Source organism: Globicephala melas, chromosome 5 (assembly GCF_963455315.2).
Source record: "Globicephala melas chromosome 5, mGloMel1.2, whole genome shotgun sequence".
Classification (NCBI taxonomy): Eukaryota; Metazoa; Chordata; class Mammalia; order Artiodactyla; family Delphinidae; genus Globicephala; species Globicephala melas.
Genome location: NC_083318.1, coordinates 130,592,073 through 130,619,953, shown reverse-complemented (window position 1 = coordinate 130,619,953; position 27,881 = coordinate 130,592,073). Strand labels below are relative to the sequence as shown.

Below are 27,881 nucleotides of genomic sequence, written 5' to 3'. Positions count from 1 at the left end.
GAGAAGCCACTGCAATCAGAAGCCCGCGCACCACAACGAAGAGTAGCCCCTGCTCGCCACAACTAGAGAAAGCCCGTGCTCAGCGACAAAGACCCAAAGCAGCCAAAAATAAATAAATTTATTTTTAAAAATAATAATAATACATAAGAAAAAGAAAACTGAAATAAACCCATTATACCATCACCTAGAGAGAACCACTTTTGCAATACGTATTCAATCTTTTGTTTATGGTACAATGAAAAATGACATAAAAACCTCCTGATAGCACATAATATAATGAGTTTCATAGTTTCTTTCTTATAAATTACTCAGTGGAAAAAAAGGCAATAGGGTAAAACATAATTTAATATAAAAAATTTAGCAGGCACAGGGATGTAGCAGAATGATGGGGTCCAGGTATACAAAAATCTGATGATATAGTTTAATCCAAGGATAGTATTTAGAGTAGTTAGAAAAATGATTGAGTATTCTTTAGGCAATAATCCCAGGAATATTATTTTTTAACTGTTATTTGATAGGTATTAATGAGCCTCAGAAAGCAGTTTCTCTGACAGTTTCTGAAGTACAGACATAAATTACGTCTCCAGTTAAGGGACGATCCATACATCTAAAACCATCAGATGAGCTGGGGACTCTCTGAGGAGTTATAGCACAGGATGGCTTAGTGAATTGATAATGAGATACAGAACCTTTAGGCTTTTGATTGCAAGGTCACTTGTAGGCTAGGATAAGAGTAACCAAGATCATTATTGGTCAATACCTTACGGGAGGAGGAATGAATTGCTTAGCTCAGTTCAGTTTTTATTACCATTTGAGAGCCATTTGTTATCACTTATAGATCCAATGAGTGACCCTTTACCACTCAAGTTCACTTGTCCTAAACAGGATCAAGATGTTTTTTTTCAAATCACAGAAGCAAAAACATCTACACGTGTCATTTTTCTGGTTGTTTCTTAAACTTTCAAGATGGTTTCTTCATCGACTTTTAATAAATCTAGGAAAATGGATTTAAAATTGTACACTAAACAGAAACACTTTACTTGGATTTTTCTAACTGTTATTCTGCTCTAAGCCAAAGATAGTTGCTTGTGTCTTTCCCAGATTAAGAAGCTGTAATGTCTTTTTCTTAGTACTGAAAACCATGTTTGTGTGAAAATTATGCCGTTTCATCACTCTTTTTAGTTACTAGTTGCTGCCTGGATTGTCCGTGCTGGACTTTTCTGCTCTTTTACTAACGCAAAGTTTGTGGGATTGTTCTGTGATATAGCCGAGAAACAGATGTTTGTACTCCATGCCAAAGTCAACTGGGGTTGCTGCTGACTACTGTGTATCGTAGTTTAAATAACCTCATACTATATACTCTCTAATATGTCGACAATATGCGTGTATAAGAGAATGGCAAAGAGTAAGGGGAGAAAGGAGTATTAACACCAAAAAGTTAGTAGTTCAGAGGAAAACTAGGTCTTGTTTCAAACCCCGGTGTCCTGTATCCAGGATTAGAGACAAGAGTATATATCTACAATAATATATAACCAAATAGTCACAAGGTTTCCAATTTTCCAGTTCTGAAAGAAAACATTCCATGACTGAATATTTAACAAGAACCTAATGCCACACATAGAAGTTGACAGAAAGATTAATTACACAGAGATCTAGCCTTCAGATAGTGTATATAGGCCACGAGCAAATTGAGAGCCAAGAATATTCTTGCTTTATAATCTCAGCACCTAAGCGAGTACCTTACTAAAGCTGACTGAGGGTTTGGGTAATTACCACATGAATGAAGGAAGGAAGAAAGGAATGTATATGGATGGATGAACTGTTCTAGCTTGTTACTTGTATGTCTGAAAAGTTTGCTATGGAATATTTTACAGATGAGAGAACTTAATGGAAGTCTGAGAATCAGACATTTGTTGGAGTAGTGAAATCATAAATCCCATGAAGCATCTCTACTGGGAAAACAACCACAGAAAAGTCTTTGATCAATTTAGTTCTCTCTTTTCTGCAGCTGTTATATTTTGCACTACAGAAGAAGTACAAAAACTGGTCCCAGTTTATTTTCATGTGACTCCACTTTTTCTTTCATCCCTTCCTTAGTGGTAAAATACTAATCACCCCCCAACCACTAGAAGATAAGGATTAGAAAATAGAGGAAGTAAATTTCTGATTATTCATTCCATTAATTGGTTCTAATAGAAATTTGGAGAGCATAATTTAAAGTGATTTTCTTGTATACTCACATAACTCAATAATTTATGCTTTTCTTTTTTATTATCATCATTGAGATTAACTTCAAATAATGCTACAGCTGAAGTGTATATATAAAAATAAGGATGTATATATATATTTCACAATTCAGCCTGTGATGTGTGAAAGAGCAGAGATGTTGCAGATGAGTTTTTGTTTACACGTGTACATGCGTATATGTCCTTGAACAAAATGTGGCTCTCTGGATGGGGCACAGTGGAAAGGAAGCACCACAAAACTTTTTCTCTAGTTCCTTGTATAGTAGAAAAAAAATGTTAAACTCCTTGATTCAGCCCATCCAAACAAAATTCCATTATCAACGTGAAATTTCTCTTCAAAATCAGCAACACATGAAATATGAGTGAACCTAGGAAAGTTACTTCATGTTTCTCTCATGGGTTTTCCTGATAATAATTGCCTGTGTTTTTCCATTTACCCTTAGCCTCGTCAGACACCCTTCACTGCTTCCATAGATCATCCTCCCAGAGGTCACAGATCCCACAGAACCTACAGAAACAGGAAATCAAACTTCCTGAGTCCACTGCAAAACACAGAAACCTGTTTCCTCTACACATCTCAAATTGGCAAAGCTCTGTCTTAGCAGATTCAGTGTGGAAGCAGCCATCGAAGAGGCTAGAAGGACTTTATCCCCCTCCCGATTTCACACGAGCTTTCTAGCTTCAAACTACTGAAATGAAAGGAGCAAGGCTATTCATCCTCCTTTCTAGTTTATGGAGTGGGGGGATTGGGCGTAACAACACTACACATACTTGGACTACACCCGAGGATGAGAACTCCTGGAACTCCCAGACCTCTGCTCCGGCTCCTCTAAGCAAAATACAAAGTCTTCAGGTGCTGCCAACCACCCAGATCACATCAGTGGAGATGGCCACAGCTCCCGAGGCAAGCACTTCCGAGGAGAGTCTTCTGAAATCGACATTGCTTCCCTCAGAGACAAGTGCATCTCCCGAGCGTGTGAGAAACCAAACTCTCACACCCACAGGGAAGACAGAAGTGGTACTGAAGTTACAAACTCTTGCCCTCCCGACCAAATCGAGCATCAGGTTCAGTCCTAAAGCAGAGTCAGTGGTCCTTTCCAACTCCACCCTGAAATTTCTTCAGAGCTTTGCCAGAAAGTCGAATGAACAAGCCATTTCTCTAAACTCGGTTAGAGGCGTTGGAAATCGATCCCCACGGGAAACGTACCTCAGCAGAGGTGACAGCCCTGGAAGCCAAAGAACCAGCTACCAAAAATCAAGCTTTGAAACAACTAGAGGAAAGTAAGAAACATTCTTTTTTTTTCTTTCTAACTATAAGGTTTATAAGATTGCAAGCTAACAGTTGTCTCACTTCCAGAAAAGGATTTCATGTCCAAGATGAAACCAGATCATATTTCAGTTAGGTGAGGTAATTAAGTGTTACCTTATCTAAAAGGGAAAAGATGAACAAACAAAACGCAGCAATTTATTGTAATTGAAGTGGTCGAAGTTACTAATAGAGGTGCTTTAACTGGGGATAGTCGGTAACAAACAGTGTAACCTCACAGTGACTGTTAGTTAATTCAGATCAAGGGTATGTTGGTTGTGCTCAGAACTACAGACACAACATGAAAGAAAAAATGTCATTACAGTTAAGGTGTGAACAGATTTAAAAACTGAAACAGCCTGCGCTGTGGAAAGCTCAAACTAAGCAGAGCTAGGCTGGAATCCTGGCTCCAGTACTGTCTAGATCCTTGACTTGAGCGAGTCAATTGATGTCCCTGAATCTCAGTTTCTTCATTTGTAAAAGACAGATATGGTATAAGGAGTACAGATAAAAATACCAACTTTGCAGGGTTATCATGCAAGATTCAAATTAATGAGATGTGCTTAGACAGACGCTTCTCACAGAATAGGTACTCAACAAGTCATCTTTTACTAGGACCATTATACTGAATTATGCCATCATTATGAATGGGTTGACTAGAAAGGCCAATTTTTCAAATTGATTTTGATTTAAAATGAGAGAAAATTCAATTTGAATTGTTGAAGCAAAACAATAAGACAAAGCTTAAAGAAGTATCATTAAAGAAGTCTTTCAAAAGGACCAAAAAACAAAAACAAAACCCTGGAAAATGTGCGTCAATGTTCTATTCATTTAATGTTCAAAGTTAAACGCCTGACTATAAAATAATTCAAGTTAATAATAGCAACTAACACCTGCTATGAAAGGCATTGTGTTAACACTGTTGTTGATATAAACATGAGACACTGGGAAGTATATAAGCCAATAGATTTGTATTTATGTATTCTTTATTATTCAAATCCATTTTTCACTGTATTTCAAAGGTTATGGCATTTTTTAAAACATGAAAGTAAATTTGATTTTATAAAAACTTATTAACATGGTGGAATTTGGAACATGCCAATTTACTGTAAAAACAAATGCTACAGATTACAAAATGTTCAACTTAGGATAGATAGACTGTCTAAAACAGACATTTTAACAGATATAAATTAAACTTTCTCATGTTTAGGAACAACAGAATGTGGTCTATTAAGTAAAAAATGTAATTTATTGAGAGTCTTTTCTGAGTCATGTATAATATCATTTCTATTAATCATATTTTGTTAGACTATGATTTAATTTTTTAAACCAATTATATAGAAGTCTTAGGCACTCATAGGAAATGCTTTGAACCTTTTAGAGATGTTATTATAAAGGGATTTTTCAATAGACTAGTAAATATAACCAAAAGAAGGGAACAGTTGAAAGTAAAATACCAATTAAATTTTACATAGCATATAGAAAGTGGCATATGGTTGTTTCATAATTAGAACTAGTAATTGATAATTTGATGAATACTAGTTTTTAAATAAATGCTAGTTGCTTTATCCAAAGACCTCACTGTCAAAGCTTATGAACCCTTACTTATTTGATGACTGTTTATACATTGCTGGTCTCGGGGGAAACAGAATTTTTCAAATAAAAATAATTCCTGCTCCCAAGGAATGTGTTATATAAAAAGCAAGCACCAACATATCTCAGATTTTTAAAAATTCATTATATGTTAGGAGGAAACAAGATATTAAAGGTGTAACTTGCTGAGCCGAACTCCATCCCATGCATTTTCCAATGAAAAGAATCTTAAATTATTTCTAGAGAAAAGAACTAACTGTACTTAGAGATCTACATCCTGAGGTCCTACAGAGCTAAGGTTCTCTTTGGTAATACTTTTCTTTTCTTTTATAAATTTATTTCTTTATTTATTTTTGGCTGCATTGGGTCTTCATTGCTGCATGTGGGCTTTCTCTAGTTGCGGCGAGCGGGGGCTACTCTTTGTTGCGGTGTGCGGGCTTCTCATTGCGGTGGCTTCTCTTGTTGCGGAGCACGGGCTCTAGGCACGCGGGCTTCAGTAGTTGTGTCACGTGGGCTCAGTAGTTGTGGCTCGCGGGCTCTAGAGCGCAGGCTCAGTAGTTGTGGCGCACAGGCTTAGCTGATCCATGGCATGTGGGATCTTCCCAGACCAGGGCTCGAACCCGTGTCCCCTGCGTTGGCAGGCGGATTCCTAACCACTGCGCCACCAGGGAAGTCCCGGTAATACTTTTCATTAAGTATTCATTCATTAAGTAATACTTCATTAAGTCCCAGATTTCTTACTCATTAGCCATGCAATTGATAATGGTATTAGAGAAAACTTAGGTCCATCTATTATGGCCACAGTGCTGATGCAAATAAGCCTTGGTAAGGTCAAAAGAGGTCTTTCATATTTTCGTTTGATTAGCAAATAATGATAATAGCAAACACTTTATGGCATTTTTCCTAGTACTGTACTATTCTGAGTGTGTGTGTGTGTGTATATATGTATACACACACACACACTCACATATTTTCAATCCTTTAATCATAACCATAATTCCATGAAGAAGATTCTGTTACTATTTCATTATAGAGAGGTTAAGAAAATTAACTAGGGTCACTTAGCTAGTAAATCCCAGGACAAAAATTCAAACCCAGGCTGGCTGGCTTCAGAGACGTAGCTCTCAATCCGTACATTATACTCCTTCAGCAAATACAGTCTATTATCCCAACTGGGAAAATACGAGTGGCCAGTTTATTTCCCCACTTCTCAGGCTTCGGAGGCTATTCTTTGCCTCCAGAATAAATTCCAGATTTCATTCCCAGTCGGTCATACAACGTCATCCTTGATCTGGCTCCTGCCTACTTCCCCAGCCTCACCTTCTGTGACTTTCTGGCCATGAAAATTTGTAGTTTTCTAGTCCACAATACGCTGTTTGTTAAACCTACCTTTGTTCCCTGTTTGTCCCTCTGGCTAGCATGGTCTTCTTTGCCCATCACCTACTTCTTTTACACCTGATAATAATACCTCCAGGAAGCTTTCTCAGGCTCAGTTATGTGGCCCCTCTAACTGCTCATATAGCTCTCTTTGAATTCTTCTATCACCGCACTTACAATGTTATAATTACAGTGAACTTGTGATCTCCTTGAGTTTAGGGACATATTTCCAGTGCTAGTAAGGTGTTTGGTTTACAATAAGTACACAGTATTTAACAAACTGAATGTAAAGTTTATGGATCTATATGTGAATATATAGATGAATCCTTCCCAAAGAAATATTTCTGTATAATAAAACCTTGTTGACTTGGGATAAACTCATCTCAGGTTTGGGGTTTTTTTTCCTTACTATTTTTGGAATTTTATAGTGGTTCTATGTAAAAGGAATACTTGAATACTTCTGTCAATAGAATTTTTCTGGCATATTTTTGTCTCATCTTGTACTTTCCCTTATCTTACCACCACAGGAACTCCTGGCTACACCAGAGCTGTGGTTTCCTGTCTGGAACAGTGGGTGTTGGTCAGTGACCAAGCACTTTGAAACAGGCAGGATAAAAAGAAGAAACTGGGATTAATGCATTTAGGTATTGAACCAGTATTTGCTGAGGACCTAATATGTGCCCAGCATTGTGCTTGTGCTGAGGGTAAAACAGTGAAGACTAACTCCCACCTGTTCTGTCCTCACGGAATCTGCAGTCCAGTGGGAAAAGGGCATGGGGAGGAAAAACAGTACATCACAAATGCTGATGTTGAATCAAAATGGTGATGAACAAACATTCTGAACGAAGTTTATGAGAGAACATAACAGGATGAGTGGTCTACCTGGAGGCTATGAGCTTTCCCTGAGAGGATAGTAGGTGAAACGAGATATTGGCATTAACTGCCTACCTAACTTCTCTCACAATCCCAACCCCTGCACACACGTACTTGAATCTTCATCTCAGTGAACGGCTAGTTCCATAACTAGAAACCTTGGCTATACCCTTTATACTTTTTCTCTCCCGACTTTTATATAATCAATCAACAAGTCTTCTTGGTGTTCCCTCCAATATCCCCCAAATCTGCCAGCTTCTCTCCACCTTCACCACACCATGTTATTCTTAGCCACCATTATCTACTACTTAGTCTCTTAACTTGTCCATGTTTCCACTCTTGCCTCCACACAAGTGTGAGATCTTTCAAACTTTTTTTTTATTGAATACATTGGACATAGAACACTGTATACATTTAAGGTATTTAAACTTTAATTCAGGTTAATGCGTTTCATTGGATGTAAGACTTCATCTATTGTGATGTGATTTTATGTACTAATCAGAAAGTATGACATTATTTAAAGTTTTCAGATTTATCTTATTTATCTTATTTTATATCACTTTTGCCTCCTTGAAATGAAGATATAAATGAAACTGGTTAAGACATTTCTAAGGCAATGACAAAAACTACTGTCTGACTAGTAGTGACTAAAATATATCATTGATTTCAAAATATATTCCTGATTTCAGAGATGTTTTAAAACCTGTGAAATTTAGTATTTTGCTCACATGCTCAAAATCACTTAGTAGCTTTCCAATACATTTAGAATAAAATCCTAAATCCTCACCATGCACACAGGGTCCTGCTTGACATGACCCCTGCCTATCTTTATGATCTCATTTTCTACCATGCTCCAAGCTCAATCCTCTCAATCTCGTCCAGCCACACTGCCCTTCCTCCTGGTTACTGACCATGCCAAGTTAATACATATCTCAAGGAAACTCCTGTTTGCTCTTGAGAGAATGCTCTTCCCTCAGCATTTAGACAAAAGACTCCTTTTCTTATGCAATTTGAGCTTTAATGGCCCTCCCTCAAGTAGACCTTCTCTGACCACCGAATGGAAAGTTGCCATCCTTATCTTATCACCCTTATTGTTTCTTCAGAGCATTTATTTGAAATTATTGGGTCTATTTATGCAGACAGTTGTGTATTTTATATTTTTCCACAAAATACATTCTGTGAAAATAGGACCCTTGACCTTCTTACTTATTATTATTCTATTCACTGCCAACAATAGTGCCATGCACATAGAGAGAGCTCCACAAAACTCTGTGGAATGACTGATTATTGGATGGATTTGGAGTTCACAGCGGAGATAAACACTAGAAATATAAGTCTGGGAAATATGAGAACTATAGAAATACGGATGCTCAATTGAGGAGTTTTTCTTTCTTTCTTTAACGAAAGGGAGGAGGGAGAGAGGGCAGAAATCAGAGCTCTTCCAGAGAGTTTCCCACTTACTTGTTTGTCATTGTATTGATTTTGCATATAGAATGGCCATAAATATGGTAAAATGTTAATGAAAGGGCCAGAAGGGAAAAGTTGAATATGAAACAAGATGAATCCTATGTTTGCTGAGTTTATTGACTTAATTTATTTTAGAATTTCACTTGTTTATTCTTTCTATAAGCTATGTAACTTGCTTTATGTACTAATAGGTGGCTCAAGTTAAATGGATTCTGATTTCTAATATGTCTAACGTGATAAACTCTACGAGTCTTTTATTAAACCACTTGTAAATAGAAAATTTAAATTTTAAAATTTAATGGTTTAAAATTACAAAAACTAACCATTAAATTAATTCTGCTGCCTATCGTAATATGCAATTTTCTGCTTAATTCTGTAAATTATGAGGTTTTACATGTGAAAAATCTGGTCAATTAAATTCAGATGCCACCTTAGTCCATTCAGGCTGTTATAACAAAATGAGCGACTGGGTTCCTTATAAACAACAGAAATTTATTTCTCACAGTTCCGGAAGCTGGAAACCCAGGAACAGGTTGCCAGCACGGCCTTTTTCAGATTCCCGACTTCTCATTGTGCTCCTACATTGCGGAAGGCATGAGGGATCTCTCTAGGGCCACTTTTATAAGGGCACTAATCCCTTATACCTAACCACCTCCCCAAATCCCCATCTCTCAATAGTATCATAATGGGAATTTGGATGTCAACAAATGAATTTTGGGCTTCCCTGGTGGTGCAGTGGTTGAGAGTCTGCCTGACGATGCAGGGGACACGGGTTCGTGCCCCGGTCTGGGAAGATCCCACATGCCGCGGAGCGGCTGGGCCCGTGAGCCATGGCCGCTGAGCCTGCGCTTCCGGAGCCTGTGCTCCGCAACGGGAGAGGCCACAACAGTGAGAGGCCCGCGTACCGCAAAAAAAAACAAAAACAAAAACAAATGAATTTTGGGGGGACACAAACATTCAGTCTTTATCATGTATAGTTTGCAAAGTTCTTATCAGTGGCCTAGTAGCATCCAGGGGGATTATTCTCACATGCTGTTAAATTCTAAAAAGAAACACACCATTATATTAAAGAGTATTTTTTATGTCCTTGAGAAATTAAATGTATCTACTACATTACTGCCAGTGAAAATACTAAAGTATATTCAGTATCTCAGCTTTTTTCTCATTAGTCGTTTCCTTTTTTATTTCTTTGATATTTCTACTCACTAAATTGCTGCTGAATATACACACACATATTGTATGATACATGCCAGAATTTATACCGTCTAGGTGATTAAACAAGAAACGTTTGTACACCTTCTGTTTCTTTAAATACCAAAATATTAATTTAAAAATGTGTTATTTCGGGAAATGCTAAAAGAGTCAGTTTACAGGAACAACTGGTTTAAGTATAGAATTAAGCATCACAGCACCTATTAGCTTGCCTTTCCCGAGGCTCTGTGGTCTGCACACTGGGAAAGTCTGACACCTACTGGAATAGAATTTACAATGTCCCTGAATACGTTGAAGTAACAGGATGGGGAAAAGAAACAAAAAAATAAAGTTAGGTAAAATAAAACAAATTTGTGAAAAAAGTTTAATTAAGGTACCTTTAAGAATTGTTTCTTAGGTATAATATATGTATTTTTATATCTAATTCAGTGTACCTCTTAAAAATGTACTGTCATTGGCTTTAAAACTTTGAAACTAGGTTGGATCCAAAAAGCAAACTCCATGCACATCCTGAGAGGGGGACACACTCAGCTCATTCTCCTAAAATTTTACACTGAGAAATTATTAGTAGTGTTATTATTGTATGTACACAATGATTTGTGACTCTGAGGTACTATACGGCATATATCATTAAAAACTCAATTACATACTACACTGTGCCCACCGTGGAAGGCAAATCAGTGCCTGACCAAAGATTTTCATTGCAAAAGTTGGTATATAAAAGGGGTTTCATCGTAAAACCTAAATTAACCAGAAAATTAAAGTATCAGAAATTCCCCATAATCTGAGCTTTTCATGATTGCCTCTCAAGATTTGTTTCAAATATTTACATGATTCTTTTATAAAACTAATACTTCTATCCCAGTTTATATATTATATAGACTTTTGAAAAAGGATGGACTATATAAAGGTATTTACACTAAAATAAAATGAACCACAATATTTTTTTAATTTGAAAATAGTAATTTTCTTAAGGCGATTCGTATCAAGATGGACTTATCTTTTGGACTAATAGCCAAAACTAAATATAAAAAGTCTAATGCTTTATTTGTGTGTGATTTACATATTAAGAATCTTTTTACTAAATCTAAATGCTTACTTCCAATTTCTGTTAATATTTCTTTCACACTGGGTATATTTCCTTTCTCATTTATGACTGATGAACTACCTGTAAATCCTGGTCTCTCATAATAATTATTAATAATTTCATCTTTTCTTTTTAGTTTGATTGAAAAAAATAAAGATTCCTATAAAGATTACATAACATTTAGGAAGTATTTTTGTTCATAACTACTTAAGACTATAAAGACATTTAGAATATATTTCTTCTGAGAGCTAAGCCTCATCATATGAATTGAACATCACCAATAATAGTCTTCTGTCATGGTTTTCTGGAACTTATTATTGACCTGATATACATAAGCAATTATGGTTAAGATGAATTTATCAGGTCATTACAGAAACAAGAAAGGAGCAACCTCTACTTGTGTACGGGGCCAAAAACAAAATGGGAGATATATACATACATATATATAGCTATATAGGTATCTACTCCCTTCATAAAAAATCCTACTGAGCTCTCTGAATCATCTAGGCATTACCAGCAGCAGCAAGTGTTTTACATGTATTAAGTCATTTAATCTCACAACAATCCTGTGAGGTAGGTAGGTAATATTATTAAATTTATTGTATCGATGAGGAAGCCACATTGAACAAACAAGCTAATGGCTAATAAGTTGTTTCATTTTCTCTTGTTCCTCATTGAATCCCTAAGTTCATCTCAATAACGGGATGACAGGAAACAAAGTCAAAATGTCCTTAAATACATCATCTCCCCAAGCAGAAAATCTTCTCCAACTTCCAAGAGAAAATCACATATCATTGGCTAGTTTATGGAGGGGATTTTGCTGGTTCACCTTGATTTCTAGTGAATAGCCTCAGGACTTGGTATGCTATGGTGTCAATTCAAATCACAGGTTATGAATATAAATGTTTAAACATTGTCTTCTACGAACAGGATGACAAGCAATTTATTAATCTGTGTTCGAAGGACTAGTATAAATAAATAACATTAATTCTTAGATTGATATCTTCTATTTCTTAAGGAAAATACTTGTCATGGTCATTATTTAAATGAATCCTTTGTTGCTTCAGTCCACTCTCAATTCAGGATAAGAATGGATATGTTTGGACCAGGGTTTGGTCAGGGTACACTTCAAATGGCAAATGACCAATTAATGAAATCTTTGTTTTTAATTTAGTGTTTTCACGGCTCCTTGGAAGACCGGATTTCTAAAATGTTTCAACCAAAAGTACAGTGATTGTTTACTTACAATGCTCTTCTTAGTTCATTATCCACAAGACTTCAAGTTGTCTCTGTCAAAATAGAATCCTTTTCTCCCTTTTGTAAGTTCTGCAAGCCAGGCTCACGTTCATAAATAACAAAAGATGTCTGCTTTTTCTTCAAACAAACATTTTACCTATTAACTTGGAAAATCCGAAGGATCAATACAAGCTTTTTTCAGTACATGTTGCCGCACAAAAGCAACCATTAAAGAGAATCCCAAATGCAATCTGCTGTTTGGAGTGTTCGGACCCCACGGAAAGCTCAATACTTCAAAGAAACCGCTCTCCGTCAGCCATAATCACTCTGGAAAGGTACAAAGGATCTCTAGATTTAAGCAAAATACTTGTCTGGGATCATTACATTTGCTTTTATACTGGCCTGTCACCATTTCACCATGCTGAATTTTCTGTTTTTAAACGTATATTTTCAGATTATTTCGTTTTAAATTTATATTTGCATTTTTAACATCTCTTGATGAGCTTATTTCATCGGTGGCATAAACCTAATTACAAGTCACACCAGGGGCTCTGGCCGTGGCTTGTTCTTCCAATTTACACTGGATCAAAGATTGCTGGGCCCCTGGCAATCTGCTTTTTTGCCTACTCAACTATTTTAGTCATGAAATGGTTTCACTATTTAGGGTTTTAAACAATCTCTGCAGGTGACACTGATTTATTCTCACCAACAATATCTTTCTGTTTGTCTGTCTGTCTTTCTAACAACCATCTCTTTTCTTTTTTTTTCAGTATCCAGGGTATGCAGGGACGGTGGTATTTTTTTCCTGCCTCGCCCTGTGCCCTCCATAGTCATTCAGCCAGTGCTCACGTGACAGACAATGTGTGCTTCTGATGAAGTTAGACGTTCTCTGTAATTAGGATAATCAGTGGATTTGCAGGAGAAATCTATTTTTAAAATATCCCTTTATCATGGTGTCTTTATTAATTTTAAAATTTTTATTTCCTGTTTTTGCCGTACTTAGTTTCACATTATTTTGCCAAGTGTCACCACGCTTGAACAAAATGTACCAACGTGTCTTTTCATGCCTTTATGGAGCTGAATTTTCAAACTTCTCATTCAAGAGAACCTTGCACAATAAGCTGTACAGTGCTCAATTTATCTGCCTTAGACAGATGAATGGCGGAGTCAGCTTTATTTGTAGAGGAACATGTGGTCCAAAGAGGCCTAAATATTCCAAAGCAGATGTTTACTAACTTTAGTGACTCTATTCTGGGGGAAAATGTGTTCCTTCTTTGTTTTTCAACATTTAGGTTGACTTTTGCATTATTTTAATTATAATAATAATTATTATTTTAAGCAGCATAGAGTTCTTATGTTCTACTGATTTAGTGGCGTACATCTCATATTAATTTGAACTCATAGTGATTTGATTTTACAGTCATGTAGCATTTCCTTTAGTACTAGATTTTGTAAATCATTTCTGCCTCTACCCTCGATAAAAAACCTCAGAAAACAAATGAGAGGGAAGAATATAAATTTAACATAACAAGGTACATATTCACAATAGGGAAAAAATGACAGAAACGGAAAAGTAAAGAGAAAAAAATCATGCTATAATCCAATCATTCAATCTATAGTTATTAAGAACTTTCTACAGTTTAGTATAGGATGTTTTATAATAAAATAACTGGTATTACAACCAGAAACGAGGCTGATTTTTGTTTTCCTAAACAGTATCTATATGATTTTGGATGGCTTCTACCAGGATGTCATCTAAAAATAGGTATTTTAATAAAGGCTGTTTTTGTCTGATCATGGCATTTTTGTGGCAAATGGCCTACTTTGATGCTGTTAAAGTTTCTCAGCTTCACTGGAGCGTGGTCAATTCATATTCCTCTACTATCTTATATGTTGAAGACAGTAAGCATACATGGATGGATATAAACAAAGGTTTTTAGAAACAGGCTTGAGAAAGTTATGGCTACAATATGGTCTAATTGATAAGACATGTGGATCAGAACAGCAATTCAGCTAAATCTTTCTGTAAGGCAGGATTTATTTGTTATTCTTAATCATATCATTTAAAATTGTGCTATATTTGATATAAAATAGATGTATTATAATACCTAATTTTACCATATGTATCCCTCACAGTGTATCATTCACTTTTATTTTTTAGCTTTATGTAAGAAAAAAGCATTGTATGGTATTATTTCTGTAACTTGCTTGTATCACACAAGTTTATTATAAGTTATATTCGGGTTATTGAATAGTACAGTTCATTTGTTTAACTGGTGAATAATACCTATGTGTAAATATTTCAATGTATTTCTCCATTCTATGGTAAATGGACATTCAAACTACTTTTAGGTTTTGATAGTTATGAATAATGCTTGCTACTATAAATACTCAGATAACATGATTCCTGAACACATGTGCAAGAGTTTCTCTAAAGTATATATCTAGAAGTGTAACTGCTGGGTCAGTATACGCATGTTCATCATTACACGATATCAACACATTGTTTTTCAAAGTGGTTTTACCATATATTTCTAGGAACAGTATATATGAGATTCCAGTTCTCTATATCCTCTGAACACGTGAGATTGTCAAATTCTCAAAATTTGCTTATTTGGCGACATACACCAAGAGCCTGGAAAGGCCTTTCCTAGCCTTCATGAATTGGGCCTGGTGTCAACCAGCAGCTTTACCAGAAACTCGAGGTCTGTGTGATGCAGCAATGTTGGCTGCACCTGGAAAACCCTTGAGTTCACGGGAGATGAAGGAAGGCACATCTGGGGACTCCAAGCCCACTTTTTCCTTTATAGGAAGCACCTTGGCACACTAGAGGCTTGCCCCCTCAAAGGCTTTCCCCCTTAGTGCTAGTTCTGAGGGGTTAGCCAGCCCCTCTGAGAATGGAGGTTTGGAGAGAGAGAGCACGTGTGTGAGCACGAGACTCCTAGGTCACAGCTCGGTCAATATCCCAGGTTTCAAACGCAAGAGCTGAGAACAGTCTGTGGGCTGCAAATCTCTAGAAAAGGACCTTCCCTCACTCCCCTCAAAAAGCGGAGGGAGGGGCTTCCCTGGTGGCGCAGTGGTTGAGAGTCCGCCTGCTAATGCAGGGGACACGGGTTCGTGCCCCGGTCCAGGAAGATCCCACATGCCGCGGAGCGGCTGGGCCCGTGAGCCATGGCCGCTGAGCCTGCGCATCCGGAGCCTGTGCTCCGCAACGGGAGAGGCCACAACAGTGAGAGGCCCGCGTACCGCAAAAAAAAAAAAAAAAAGGCAGAAGGAAATCAACCAGCCTCAAGAGGCGTGAGAGAGAAAGCAAGAACCTGAGGGTTTAAGAACCCATTCCATCTCCTAGTTCGGTTTCTGGAAAGAAGCAAGCCAATATAGCAGGGACTATCTACAACTTGGCTATAAGAATTCCCTGAGAAGCCACTGAGGACCAAGTCTCCAAGACGACTGACTAGCTTGGACCTGAGGATTCACTTAGGGAACCCTGGAAAGCTTTCCATTGGAGATGGCTGTCAGAACTGTAGCCTACACGCATGCTTCCCAGCTGTTCCAGGTGGTCAGAGGATCCTAGTATTTCTCCCCCATGTGCTGAGGTGGACTTGCCTACCGCAGAGGAGCCTAGGAAAGTCCAGCCTCTGTTTCGCTCGCCACCCTGAAAAACGTACCCAATAGGGAGGACGGTGGAAGAGGTGACTGTATCCCCTTGAAGAAAGTGAAGTGGGGAGTCTGCCCGAGACTCAGAGCTGAATTTGACAGAGGATATAGGCTGAAATAATCAAGGCCTCACTTCTTTCTGAGCATGCCGGGGTTTAATCTTCATGGGAGAAGATCAAAACATTTTACGTCCCCAGCAGAGATCACAGACGAGCTAATCTAGACGTCTGGGCAATTTCCAGGTAGAATGCATTTAGGCCTCCACGTAGCCCATGGTATTTAGCACCACCAAGGTTTGTTCCTCCTGGAAAAGTTTCCTTTTAACATACATATTTACACACTTAAAAGCAGTTCAATGCCTGCTAGCTTGGCTCATACCAAAGAGGGTTAAAACTCTCACTGAGGAAAAACCCAAATGTGTCCAATTGTATAAAGGCCTCTTCCCTTGCAAGAAACAGGGAGACAGCTGGTTTCCTCCCATTTTTCCTCTTTTGCAAAAGAAGTCTTAATTGTAAGTTCGTGTTGTTCGTAATTCGAAGACCCATTCTCAGGCCATTTTCCCCCTGACTCTAGCCGATGTTGGAGCTAGGCAGTGTTACAAAAGAAAGTCATTTTCTTCTTTTTCGTAACTCCAGTATACCACATACAGTAGGAAGTCATATAGAATTAAGAACATAATACGTTACCACTTATAGAATAAAAGCACATAGCTAAAAGAGCCACATTACCAGAAAGGACAGGTACAAACTTACTGATACGAGTTCTATATCCAGTTGATTCTTAGATATTATCTCCATTAGAAAACATTATCTCCATCTTCAAAATACTTCAGCCCTCTCCAGCCACTCTCAGATGTGTTTAATACGTAAGAGAATTCTTAGTGAGATTGTTGAAAATAGCTCTTATCAAGTTTTGTTTGTGTTTTGGAAGATTTTTTTGCTTTGCTTTACAGTCAGCTAAATGTAGGCCAAGTCTGACCACCATATTTATTATTTAAACTGCAAGTAATTATACACAATTCCTCTTTGTCCTGTTACTGCCTTAACAATCTCAACCTTCCTTAAATCCCTATTTGTCTAATAACATTGTCCCACCTGTTTTGTTTCTTTAGTGTCTGCCTTTCATTAACTCACTCTAAAGACACAGGTGTGCTTTTTATTCCATGCTGGCCACCAATTTGGAAATAGACGATTTTTCTCTTAGCTCCCATTTCACTAATTTTACTTCTTACATTTCCTATTTATTTTTACTGTGCTTACTCCTTAGACTGACTGGTATGATCACGTCTCTTCTTTTCCCTTCCTGTTAAATTAGCAGGTATATCGTCGACATACCCCATTTTGGAAGGGCTTTTCCTCAGGATGACCAGAGCAAAATGACACCAAGGAGGCGTCTTGGGTGGAAATTCCTCTAACCCAGGCACAGAACATGTTCTGCAGTGGAGAGTTTTCCTGATTTACAGTCCCTCATTTCTCCTTTACCCTCTCACACAACATGGTAATCAGGGCAGGTTCCATTAAGGACACACACCTGTATCTATACCTCCAGGCGATCATATTAGGCATGGGTGAAAAACCAACCCCTGCGTAAAGGCAAGATTTCTACTCAGGGAGCAATATCTTACCACCTGATTCAGAGGACCCCCACTAATATCAGGTTTAATATTTTGCTACAGTCATCCGCGAGCCAACCCCTCTTAACCAATCCTAACAAAATAGACATAGACAAACATGGACACAGAAATCCAAAGTCTTAGGACTCCATCCTTTGAGTACCTCAGCAGCTGTAACCTTTTATATTGTCTCCCTCCCTTCTCACAATCCTGAGAAGGTTATTAGACAACTTTACGTGCTGGCACGTTTTAACGGTGTTACTCACCCAAAAGACGTCTGATCCAGGTGCGGTTTCTTCTCCCAAAAGTGAAAGTAGCACCAAGGAGCCTGGAGAGCAGCAGCGGGAAGCAGCAACGTGACAGCTGACCCTCTAGACGAGTTTGGTCTGGGTGACCGCTCAGGGTGGGTGACGAGGGCCTGCACTCTGCCAGGGGCCGTGGTGCCTTTGGCAGGTAGTCATGAGATTTACATCCCTTTGTGGTGACCAACACTGCTACCGAGCAAGGGCTCCTTGCCCAATGCGCACAGAAGCCAATACCAAGGCACCGGCTTTGGAGAAAATAAAAGCTCTACTGCGAGATCGACCGGCAAGGAAACAGGAAGCAAGGCTCTCGCATGAGTCTTCGCCATCCAGGGCTCGCGGTGAAGTTTAGGGGGATTAGGGAAATTTCAAACTTGGAAGCTGATTGGCTAGGCTTGAATTAGTCCATATAAGCTCCCACTGTTGCCGGGAGCCAGGTTTTCCTTGTTGAAGAACTTCTCATTTCATAAAAGCCTCAACATGTCTATTCTTTGAGTTCCATAGACTGAAGATTCTCGGCTCTGGGGTTATACTGCACACGTGGGTTCCTGTCTTGCACATGCCCGGGGCTGTCTGTAAAATAACTCAAGGTTTGATTAATCAACGTCCTCTTTAAGGATGCAAAACCAGTTTAAGCTGGTCAATGTTTTACATGCTGTTAAATTTAACAAGAACAATGTTATTTTTCCTATTATAAACAGTGTCTCTCTTAAATTTGTTGTTAGCACATCAAACTATAACTGATCTTAACTGTATGGCTAAACTTTTGTATTAATTATAAAACATTTTATATTGATCTTCACTAAATTGATGAACTCATTCATTATTATCATTTACATATAGACTCCTTTATATTTTCTTTCTTCACAATCATATCACCTGCTGCTAATAAGTTATTTTTTTCCTCATTTTAGATCCTTACATCATTTATTTATTTATTTTCATCTTACTGCACATTGTTCAGTGGAAGTAACAGATCTACGTCTGAGTCACTACCTCAGTCTAATATTGATATCTGCATAAGGGCAATTTTGGATTTGACTTAGCTTATAGCTAAACAATAGAGATTCTGGTTTTAGCTCTGATTTATTCTTAATTTACTTTTATCTTACAGTGCTTTTTTTCTTTAATATCTTTACTGGAGTATAATTGCTGTACAATGGTGTGTTAGTTTCTGCTCTATAACAAAGTGAATCAGCTATACACATACACACGTTCCCATATCTCTTCCCTCTTGCGTCTCCCTCCCTCCCACCCTCCCTATCCCACCCCTCAAGGTGGTCACAAACCACCGAGCTGATCTCCCTGTGCTATGCGGCTGCTTCCCACTAGCTATCTATTTTACCTTTGGTAGTGCATATATGTCCATGCCACTCTCTCACTTTGTCACAGCTTACCCTTCCCCCTCCCCATATCCTCAAGTCCATGCTGTAGTAGGTCTGTGTCTTTATTCCCATCTTACCCCTAGGTTCTTCATCATCTTTTTTTTTTTTCCTTAGGTTCCATATATATGTGTTAGCATATGGTATTTGTTTTTCTCCTTCTGACTTATTTCACTCTGTATGACAGACACTAGGTCCATCCACCTCACTACAAATAACTCAATTTCATTTCTTTTTATGGCTGAGTAATATTCTATTGTATATATGTGCCACATCTTCTATATCCATTCATCTGTTGATGGACGCTTAGGTTGCTTCCATGTACGGGCTATTGTAAATAGAGCTGCAATGAACATTTTGGTACATGACTCTTTTTGAATTATGGTTTTCTCAGGGTATATGCCCAGTAGTGGGATTGCTGGGTCGTATGGTAGTTCTATTTTTAGTTTTTTAAGAAACCTCCATACTGTTCTCCATAGTGGCTGTATCAATTTACATTCCCACCAACAGTGCAAGAGGGCTCCCTTTTCTCCACACCCTCTCCAGCATTTATAGTTTCTAGATTTTGTGATGATGGCCATTCTGACCACTGTGAGATGGTATCTCATTGTAGTTTCGATTTGATTAATGATTAATGATTAATGATTAATGATGTTGAGCATCCTTTCATGTGTTTGTTGGCAATCTGCATATCTTCTTCGGAGAAATGTCTATTTAGGTCTTCTGCCCATTTTTGGATTGGGTTGTTTGTTTTTTTCTCATTGAGCTGCTTGTAAATTTGGCGGATTAATCCTTTGTCAGTTGCTTCATTTGCAAATATTTTCTACCATTCTAAGGGTTGTCTTTTGGTCTTGTTTATGGTTTCCTTTGCTGTGCAAAAGCTATTAAGTTTCATTAGGTCCCATTCTTTATTTTTGTTTTTACTTCCATTCCTCTAGGAGGTGGGTCAAAAAGGATCTTGCTGTGATTTATGTCATACAGTGTTCTGCCAACGTTTTCCTATAAGAGTTTGATAGTGTCTGGCCTTACATTTAGGTCTTTAATCCATTTTGAGTTTATTTTTGTGTACGGTAAGGGAGTGTTCTAATTTCATACTTTTACATGTAGCTGTCCAGTTTTCCCAGCACCACTTATTGAAGAGCCTGTCTTTTCTCCATTGTATATTCTTGTCTCCATTATCAAAGATAAGGTGACCATATATGCGTGGGTTTATCTCTGGGCTTTCTATCCTGTTCCATTGATCTATATTTCTGTTTTTGTGCCAGTACCATACTGTCTTTATTACTATAGCTTTGTAGTATAGTCTGAAGTCAGGGAGCCTGATTCCTCCAGCTCTATTTTTCATTCTCCAGATTGCTTTGGCTATTCAGGGTCTTTTGTGTTTCTATACAATTGTGAAATTTTTTGTTCCAGTGCTGTGAAAAATGCCAGTGGTAGTTTGATAGGGATTGCATTGAATCTGTAGATTGCTTTGGGTCGTATACTCATTTTCACAAGGTCGATTCTTCCAATCCAATAACATGGTATATCTCTCCAACAATTTGTATCATCTTTAATTTCTTTCATCAGTGTCTTACAATTTTCTGCATACAGGTTTTGTCTCCTTAGGTAGGTTTATTCCTAGATATTTTACTCTTTTTGTTGCAGTGGTAAATGGGAGTGTTTTCTTAATTTCACTTTCAGATTTTTCATCATTAGTGTATAGAAATGCCAGAGATTTCTGTGCATTAATTTTGTATCCTGCTACTTTACCAAATTCATTGATTAGCTCTAGTAGTTTTCTGGTAGCATCTTTAGGATTCTCTATGTGGAGAATCATGTCATCTGCAAACAGTGACAACTTTATTTCATCTTTTCTGATTTGGATTCCTTTTATTTCTTTTTCTTCTCTGATTGCTGTGGCTAAAACTTCCAAAACTATGTTGACTAAGAGTGGTGAGAGTGGGCAACCTTGTCTTTTCATGATCTTAGTGGAGTTTCAGTTTTTCACCATTGAGGTTTATGTTGGCTGTGGGTTTGTCATATATGGCCTTTATTATGTTGAGGAAAGTTCCCTCTATGCCTACTTTCTGCAGGGTTTTTATCATAAATGGGTGTTGAATTTTGTCAAAAGCTTTCTCTGCATCTATTGAGATGATCATATGGTTTTTCTCCTTCAATTTGTTTATATGGTATATCACGTTGATTGATTTGCATATATTGAAGAATCCTTGCATTCCTGGAATAAACCCCACTTGATCATGGTGTATGATCCTTTTAATCTGTTGTTGGATTCTGTTTGCTAGTATTTTGTTGAGGATTTGTGCATCTATGTTCATCAGTGATACTGGCCTGTAGTTTTCTTTCTTTGTGACATCTTTGTCTGGTTTTGGTATAAGGGTGATAGTGGCCTTGTAGAATGAGTTTGGGAGTGTTCCTCCCTCTGCTATATTTCGGAAGAGTTTGAGAAGGATAGGTGTTAGCTCTTCTCTAAATGTTTGATAGAATTTGCCTGTGAAGCCATCTGGTCCTGGGCTTTTGTTTGTTGGAAGATTTTTAATCACAGTTTCAATTTCAGTGCTTGTGATTGGTCTGTTCATATTTTCTATTTCTTCCTGGTTCAGTCTCGGCAGGTTTTGCATTTCTAAGAATTTGTCCATTTCTTCCAGGTTGTCCATTTTATTGGCACAGAGTTGCTTGTAGTAATCTCTCATGATCTTTTGTACTTCTGCAGTGTCAGTTGTTACTTCTCCTTTTTCATTTCTAATTCTATTGATTTGAGTCTTCTCTCTTTTTTTCTTCGTGAGTCTGGCTAATGGTTTATTAATTTTGTTTATCTTCTCAAAGAACCAGCTTTTAGTTTTATTGAACTTTGCTATCGTTTCCTTCATTTCTTTTTCATTTATTTCTGATCTGATCTTTATGATTTTTTTCCTTCTGCTAACTTTGGGGTTTTTTTGTTCTTCTTTCTCTAATTGCTTTAGGTGCAAGTTTAGGTTCTTTATTTGAGATGTTTCCTGTTTCATAAGGTAGGATTGTATTGCTATAAACTTCCCTCTTAGAACTGCTTTTGCTGCACCCCATAGGTTTTGGGTCGTCGTGTCTCCATTGTCATTTGTTTCTAGGTATTTTTTGATTTCCTCTTTGATTTCTTCAGTGATCACTTCGTTATTAAGTAGTGTATTGTTTAGCCTCCATGTGTTTGTCTTTTTTACAGATCTTTTCCTGTAATTGATACCTAGTCTCATGGCATTGTGGTCGGAAAAGATACTTCATACCATTTCAATTTTCTTTAATTTACCAAGGCTTGATTTGTGACCCAAGATAGGATCTATCCTGGAGAATGTTCCATGAGCACTTGAGAAAAATGAGTATTCTGTTGTTTTGGGATGCCATGTCCTATACATATCAATTATGTCCATCTTGTTTAATGTATCATTTAAAGCTTGTGTTTCCTTATTTATTTTCATTTTGGATGATCTGTCCATTCGTGAAAGTGGGGTGTTAAAGTCCCCTACTATGTTTGTGTTACTGTCAATTTCCCCTTTTATGGCTGTTAGTATTTGCCTTATGTATTGAGGTGCTCCTATGTTGGGTGCATAAATATTTACAATTGTTATATCTTCTTCTTGGATCGATCCCTTGATCATTATGTAGTGTCCTTCTTTGTCTCTTGTAATAGTGTTTATTTAAAGTCTATTTTGTCTCACATGAGGATAGCTACTACAGCTTTCTTTTGATTTCCATTTGCATGGAATATCTTTTTCCATCCTCTCACTCTCAGTCTGTATGTGTCCCTAGGTCTGAAGTGAGTCTCTTGTAGACAGCATATATACGGGTCTTGTTTTTGTATCAATTCAGCCAGTCTGTGTCTTTTGGTGGGAGCATTCAATCCATTTACATTTAAGGTAATTATCGATATGTATGTTCCTATTTCCATTTTCTTAAGTGTTTTGGGTTTGTTATTGTAGATCTTTTCCTTCTCTGTTTTTCTTGCCTAGAGAAGTTCCTTTAGCATTTGTTGTAAAGCTGGTTTGGTGGTGCTGAACTGTCTCAGCTTTTGCTTGTCTGTAAAGGTTTTAATTTCTCCATCAAATCTGAATGAGATCCTTGCTGAGTAATCTTGGTTGTAGGTTTTTCTCCTTCATCACTTTAAATATGTCCTGCCAGTCCCTTCTGGCTTGCAGAGTTTCTGCTGAAAGATCAGCTGTTAGCCTTATGTCCCTTGTGTGTTATTTGTTGTTTTTCCCTTGCTGCTTTTAATATGTTTTCTTTGTATTTAATTTTTGATAGTTTGATTAATATGTGTCTTGGCATGTTTCTCCTTGGATTTATCTTGTATGGGACTCTCTGTGCTTCCTAGACTTGATTAACTATTTCCTTTCCCATATTAGGGAAGTTTTCAACTATAATCTCTTCAAATATTTTTTCAGTCCCTTTCTTTTACTTTTCGTCTTCTGGGAACCCTATAATTCGAATGTTGGTGCATTTAATGTTGTCCCAGAGGTCTCTGAGACTGTCCTCAGTTCTTTTCATCCTTTTTTTTTTTATTCTGTTCTGCAGTAGTTATTTCTACTATTTTATTCTCCAGGTCACTTATCCGTTCTTCTGCCTCAGTTATTCTGCTATTGATCCCTTCTAGAGTACTTTTAATTTCATTTATTGTGTTGTTCATCATTGCTTGTTTCCTCTTTAGTTCTTCTAGGTCCTTGTTAAATGTTTCTTGCATTTTCTCTATTCTATTTCCAAGATTTTGGATCATCTTTACTATCAGTATTCTGAATTCTTTTTCAGGTAGACTGCCTATTTCCTCTTCATTTGTTAGGTCTGGTGGGTTTTTACCTTGCTCCTTCATCTGCTGTGTGTTTTTCTGTCTTCTCATTTTGCTTATCTAACTGTGTTTGGGGTCTCCTTTTCACAGGCTACAGCCGCGTAATTCCCGTTGTTTTTGTTGTCTGCCCTCAGTGGCTAAGGTTGGTTCAGTGGGTTGTGTAGGCTTCCTGGTGGAGGGGACTAGTGCCTGTGTTCTGGTGGATGGGGCTGGATCCTGTCTTTCTGGTGGGCAGGTCCACGTCTGGCGGTGTGTTTGGGGGTGTCTGTGGGCTTATTATGATTTTAGGCAGCCTCTCTGCTAATGGATGGGGCTGTGTTCCTGTCTTGCTTGTTGTTTGGCATAGGGTGTCCAGCACTGTAGCTTGCTGGTCGTTGAGTGAAGCTGGGTCCTGGTGTTGAGATGGAGATCTCTGGGAGATTTTCGCCATTTGATATTACATGGAGCTGGGAGGTCTCTTGTGAACCAGTGTCCTGAAGTTGGATCTCCCTCTTCAGAGGCACAGCACTGACTCCTGGCTGCTGCACCAAGAGCCTTTCATCCACACGGCTCAGAATAAAAGGGAGAAAAAATAGAAAGAAAGAAAGAGGATAAAATAAAGTAAGATAAGATAAAATAAAATTATTAAAGTAAAAAATTATTAAGAAAAATAATTTTTAAGTAAAAAAAAAGAAAAAAGAAAACGGATGGACAGAACCCTAGGACAAATGGCAAAAGCAAAGCTATACAGACAATATCTCACACAGAAGCATACACACTCACAAAAAGAGGAAAAGGGGAAAAAATAATATATCTTGCTCCCAAAGTCCACGTCCTCAATTTGGGATGATTCATTGTCTATTCAGGTATTCCACAGATGCAGGGTACATCACGTTGAATGTGGAGATTTAATCCGCTGCTTCTGAGGCTGCTGGGAGAGATTTCCCTTTCTCTTCCTTGTTCGCACAGCTCCCGGGGTTCAGCTTTGGATTTGGCCCCGCCTCTGCGTGTAGGCCGCCTGAGGGCGTCTGTTCTTCGCTCAGACAGGACGGCATTAAAGGAACAGCTGATTCGGGGGCTCTGGCTCACTCAGGCCGGGGGGAGGGAGAGGTACTGATGCGGGGCGAGCCTGCGGTGGCAGAGGCCAGCATGACGTTGCACCAGCCTGAGGCGCGCCGTGCGTTCTCCCGGGGAAGTTGTCCCTGGATCCCGGGACCCTGGCAGTGGCGGGCTGCACAGGCTCCCCGGAAGGGGGGTGTGGATAGTGACTTGTGCTTGCACACAGGCTTCTTGGTGGCGGCAGCAGCAGCCTTAGCGTCTCATGCCCATCTTTGGGGTCTGCGCTGATAGCCGCAGCTCGCGCCAGTCTCTGGAGCTCCTTTAAGCAGCGCTGTTAATCCCCTCTCCTCGCGCACCAGGAAACAAAGAGGCAGGAAATAGTCTCTCGCCTCTTCAGCAGGTCCAGACATTTCCCCGGACTCCCTTCCAGCTAGCCGTGGCGCAGTAGCACCCCTCAGGCTGTGTTCACGCCGCCAACCCCAGTCCTCTCCCTGCGCTCCGACCGAAGCCCGAGCCTCAGCTCCCAACCCCGCCCGCCCCGGCGGGGGAGCAGACAAGCCTCTCGGGCTCGTGAGTGCCGGTCGGCCCCGATCCTCTGTGCGGGAATCTCTCCGCTTTGCCCTCCGCACCCCTGTAGCTGCGCTCTCCTCCGCGGCTCCGAAGCTTCCCCCCTCCTCCACCCACAGTCTCTGCCTGCGAAGGGGCTCCTAGTGTGTGGAAACCTTTCCTCCTTCACAGCTCCCTCCCACTGGTGCAGGTCCTGTCCCTATCCTTTTGTCTCTGTTTATTCTTTTTTCTTTTGCCCTACCCAGGTACGTGGGGGGTTTCTTGCCTTTTGGGAGGTCTGAGGTCTTCTGCCAGCGTTCAGTAGGTGTTCTGTAGGAGTTGTTCCGCGTGTAGATGTATTTCTGATGTATCTGTGGGGAGGAAGGTGATATCCGCGTCTTACTCTTCCGCCATCTTCTCAAATCTCCCCTTACAGTGCTTCTTTACTGTCCATCAGTACAGTAATGAAGTAACATATGTTTTCTGTCATTTCTAGATATTTTAAAGCCAGATATCAAGTTTTCAATGTATCTGATACACAGTGCTGACAGTATAGGTCTATGCAAATAACTTTGATGAAAAGAATTCTTTCTGACAATTTTTTTCTAACAAAAATGATCTCTTCCTTAGGAACTGGTGTGCTTATGTACATACCAGATTATCTCCAACAGTGATACTGGACAACCAAGTCACTTATGTTCCAGCTGGTAGAGGGCCCTGTGGCTGGACCAGTGGATCCTGTCCTCAGAGGTATGTAATATTTTTTGAAAATACCTACTTCTTGTACCATAATCATGTGTGGCCTGGAATATATAGAGAAAGTTAATCATCCCAGGTACATGTAAGTATAGGAGGGTCAGGGTAGGGTCATCACATTAAACTGGAAGTATGATTTTAAATAAGTTAAAATGCAGAAACTAATTATACTTGCCTCATGTGGGTGTTTTTAGAATATGTGAGATAAATGGAGTAATATGTTTAGCCTAGTACCTGGTACTCTGTGAGTCTTCAGTGAATGTTAACTCATGTGTCTTTCTATTTTTACTATTACTTTTATTCTATGACCTGACCAACAATCCTGTCCTTTAATTCCATTAAATTCATACACAGTTTTAAAGGGCTATTGATCATTTCCCTTTCATACTAGGCCAAAGAGAAGTCCATAACTTTGCAAGCCACTAATTGCTATTATGCATGGTAAAGCAGCTAAGTAGGGCCTTTCTTCTTGTGTCTATTGTAACAACTTATTTAGGGGTTTTTGTTTTAATTATGTAATTGTCCTAAAATGTGGGGCTGAGTAATTGATAAATTCTCTGAATTCATACAGTCACAGTAGCTCAGCTGGGGGTGTTTCAGGAATGCCTGAAATAAAAACTAAAATTGTCATTCAGGCCATGATGGCTAATGTTATACAAATAGTCATACAAGTAACTCAGGCAGTGAATCTGACACATTGGCAATCTGGAACAGTGTGCAATAAGGATACATAAAATCAAGGTGTTTCGTAGTCCCTAAAGAAATAGCTAGGGCTCATGGTCCAGAGAACTAAGCATATCTTAGGGATTTGGGAGAGCTGAGCTCCAGTTCTGTTTCTGGCATTTACTCCCTTTGTGACAATTTCCTAGTCAACCTGAGATACAAAGAATGCACTGTTAATTCTTTAGTAATGAAACTATTACCACAGTAACCCCCATCATACTGCCCTTCTGAGTTCAAGGTGAGCTTTTTTCTCTCTTTAAACAAACTAGGAATAGGTATCTTTATTCTCATTTCTTATCTTTCTCTGCATTTGAATGGTTCTCTCCATTCACTCACTATTTCAGTGCATATGCACTGTTTGTCACTTTTTCTTTCTGTCTGAGCCACATACACCAGCAATCCGGTTTGCCAAAGCAGGAACATTGAGTCCAATAATAATGCAACTAACTGCTTGAGTTCACCCTAATAAACTCTAAAGAATCCTTTCCAAGCTACCTTACTTCCTGTTTAGCACTAGCTGTTGGACTAGATATGATATTTCACTGAACAGAGTTATTGGCTGAGTATAATTTACAGAAATAAACACAGATGAATGATTAGCCTACTTTCAGAGATGGAAGGAGTCTTACAGCTCATTTTAAAATTGAGGAATAATTTC

At 38.6% G+C, this 27,881-nt stretch overlaps 1 protein-coding gene across 1 annotated transcript in view; it reads left to right on the top strand.

The window, feature by feature from the left end:
• Positions 1-2,869: 2,869 nt before the first annotated feature.
• MMRN1 (multimerin 1) overlaps positions 2,870-27,881 on the top strand; it is a 65,871-nt gene continuing 40,859 nt past the window's right edge. The window contains exons 1-2 of the mRNA XM_070045537.1: positions 2,870-3,527; positions 26,375-26,494. Of these exons, the coding sequence (XP_069901638.1) occupies positions 2,941-3,527; positions 26,375-26,494 (707 nt within the window). The 5' untranslated portion in view covers positions 2,870-2,940. The remainder of the gene's footprint in view (positions 3,528-26,374; positions 26,495-27,881) is intronic.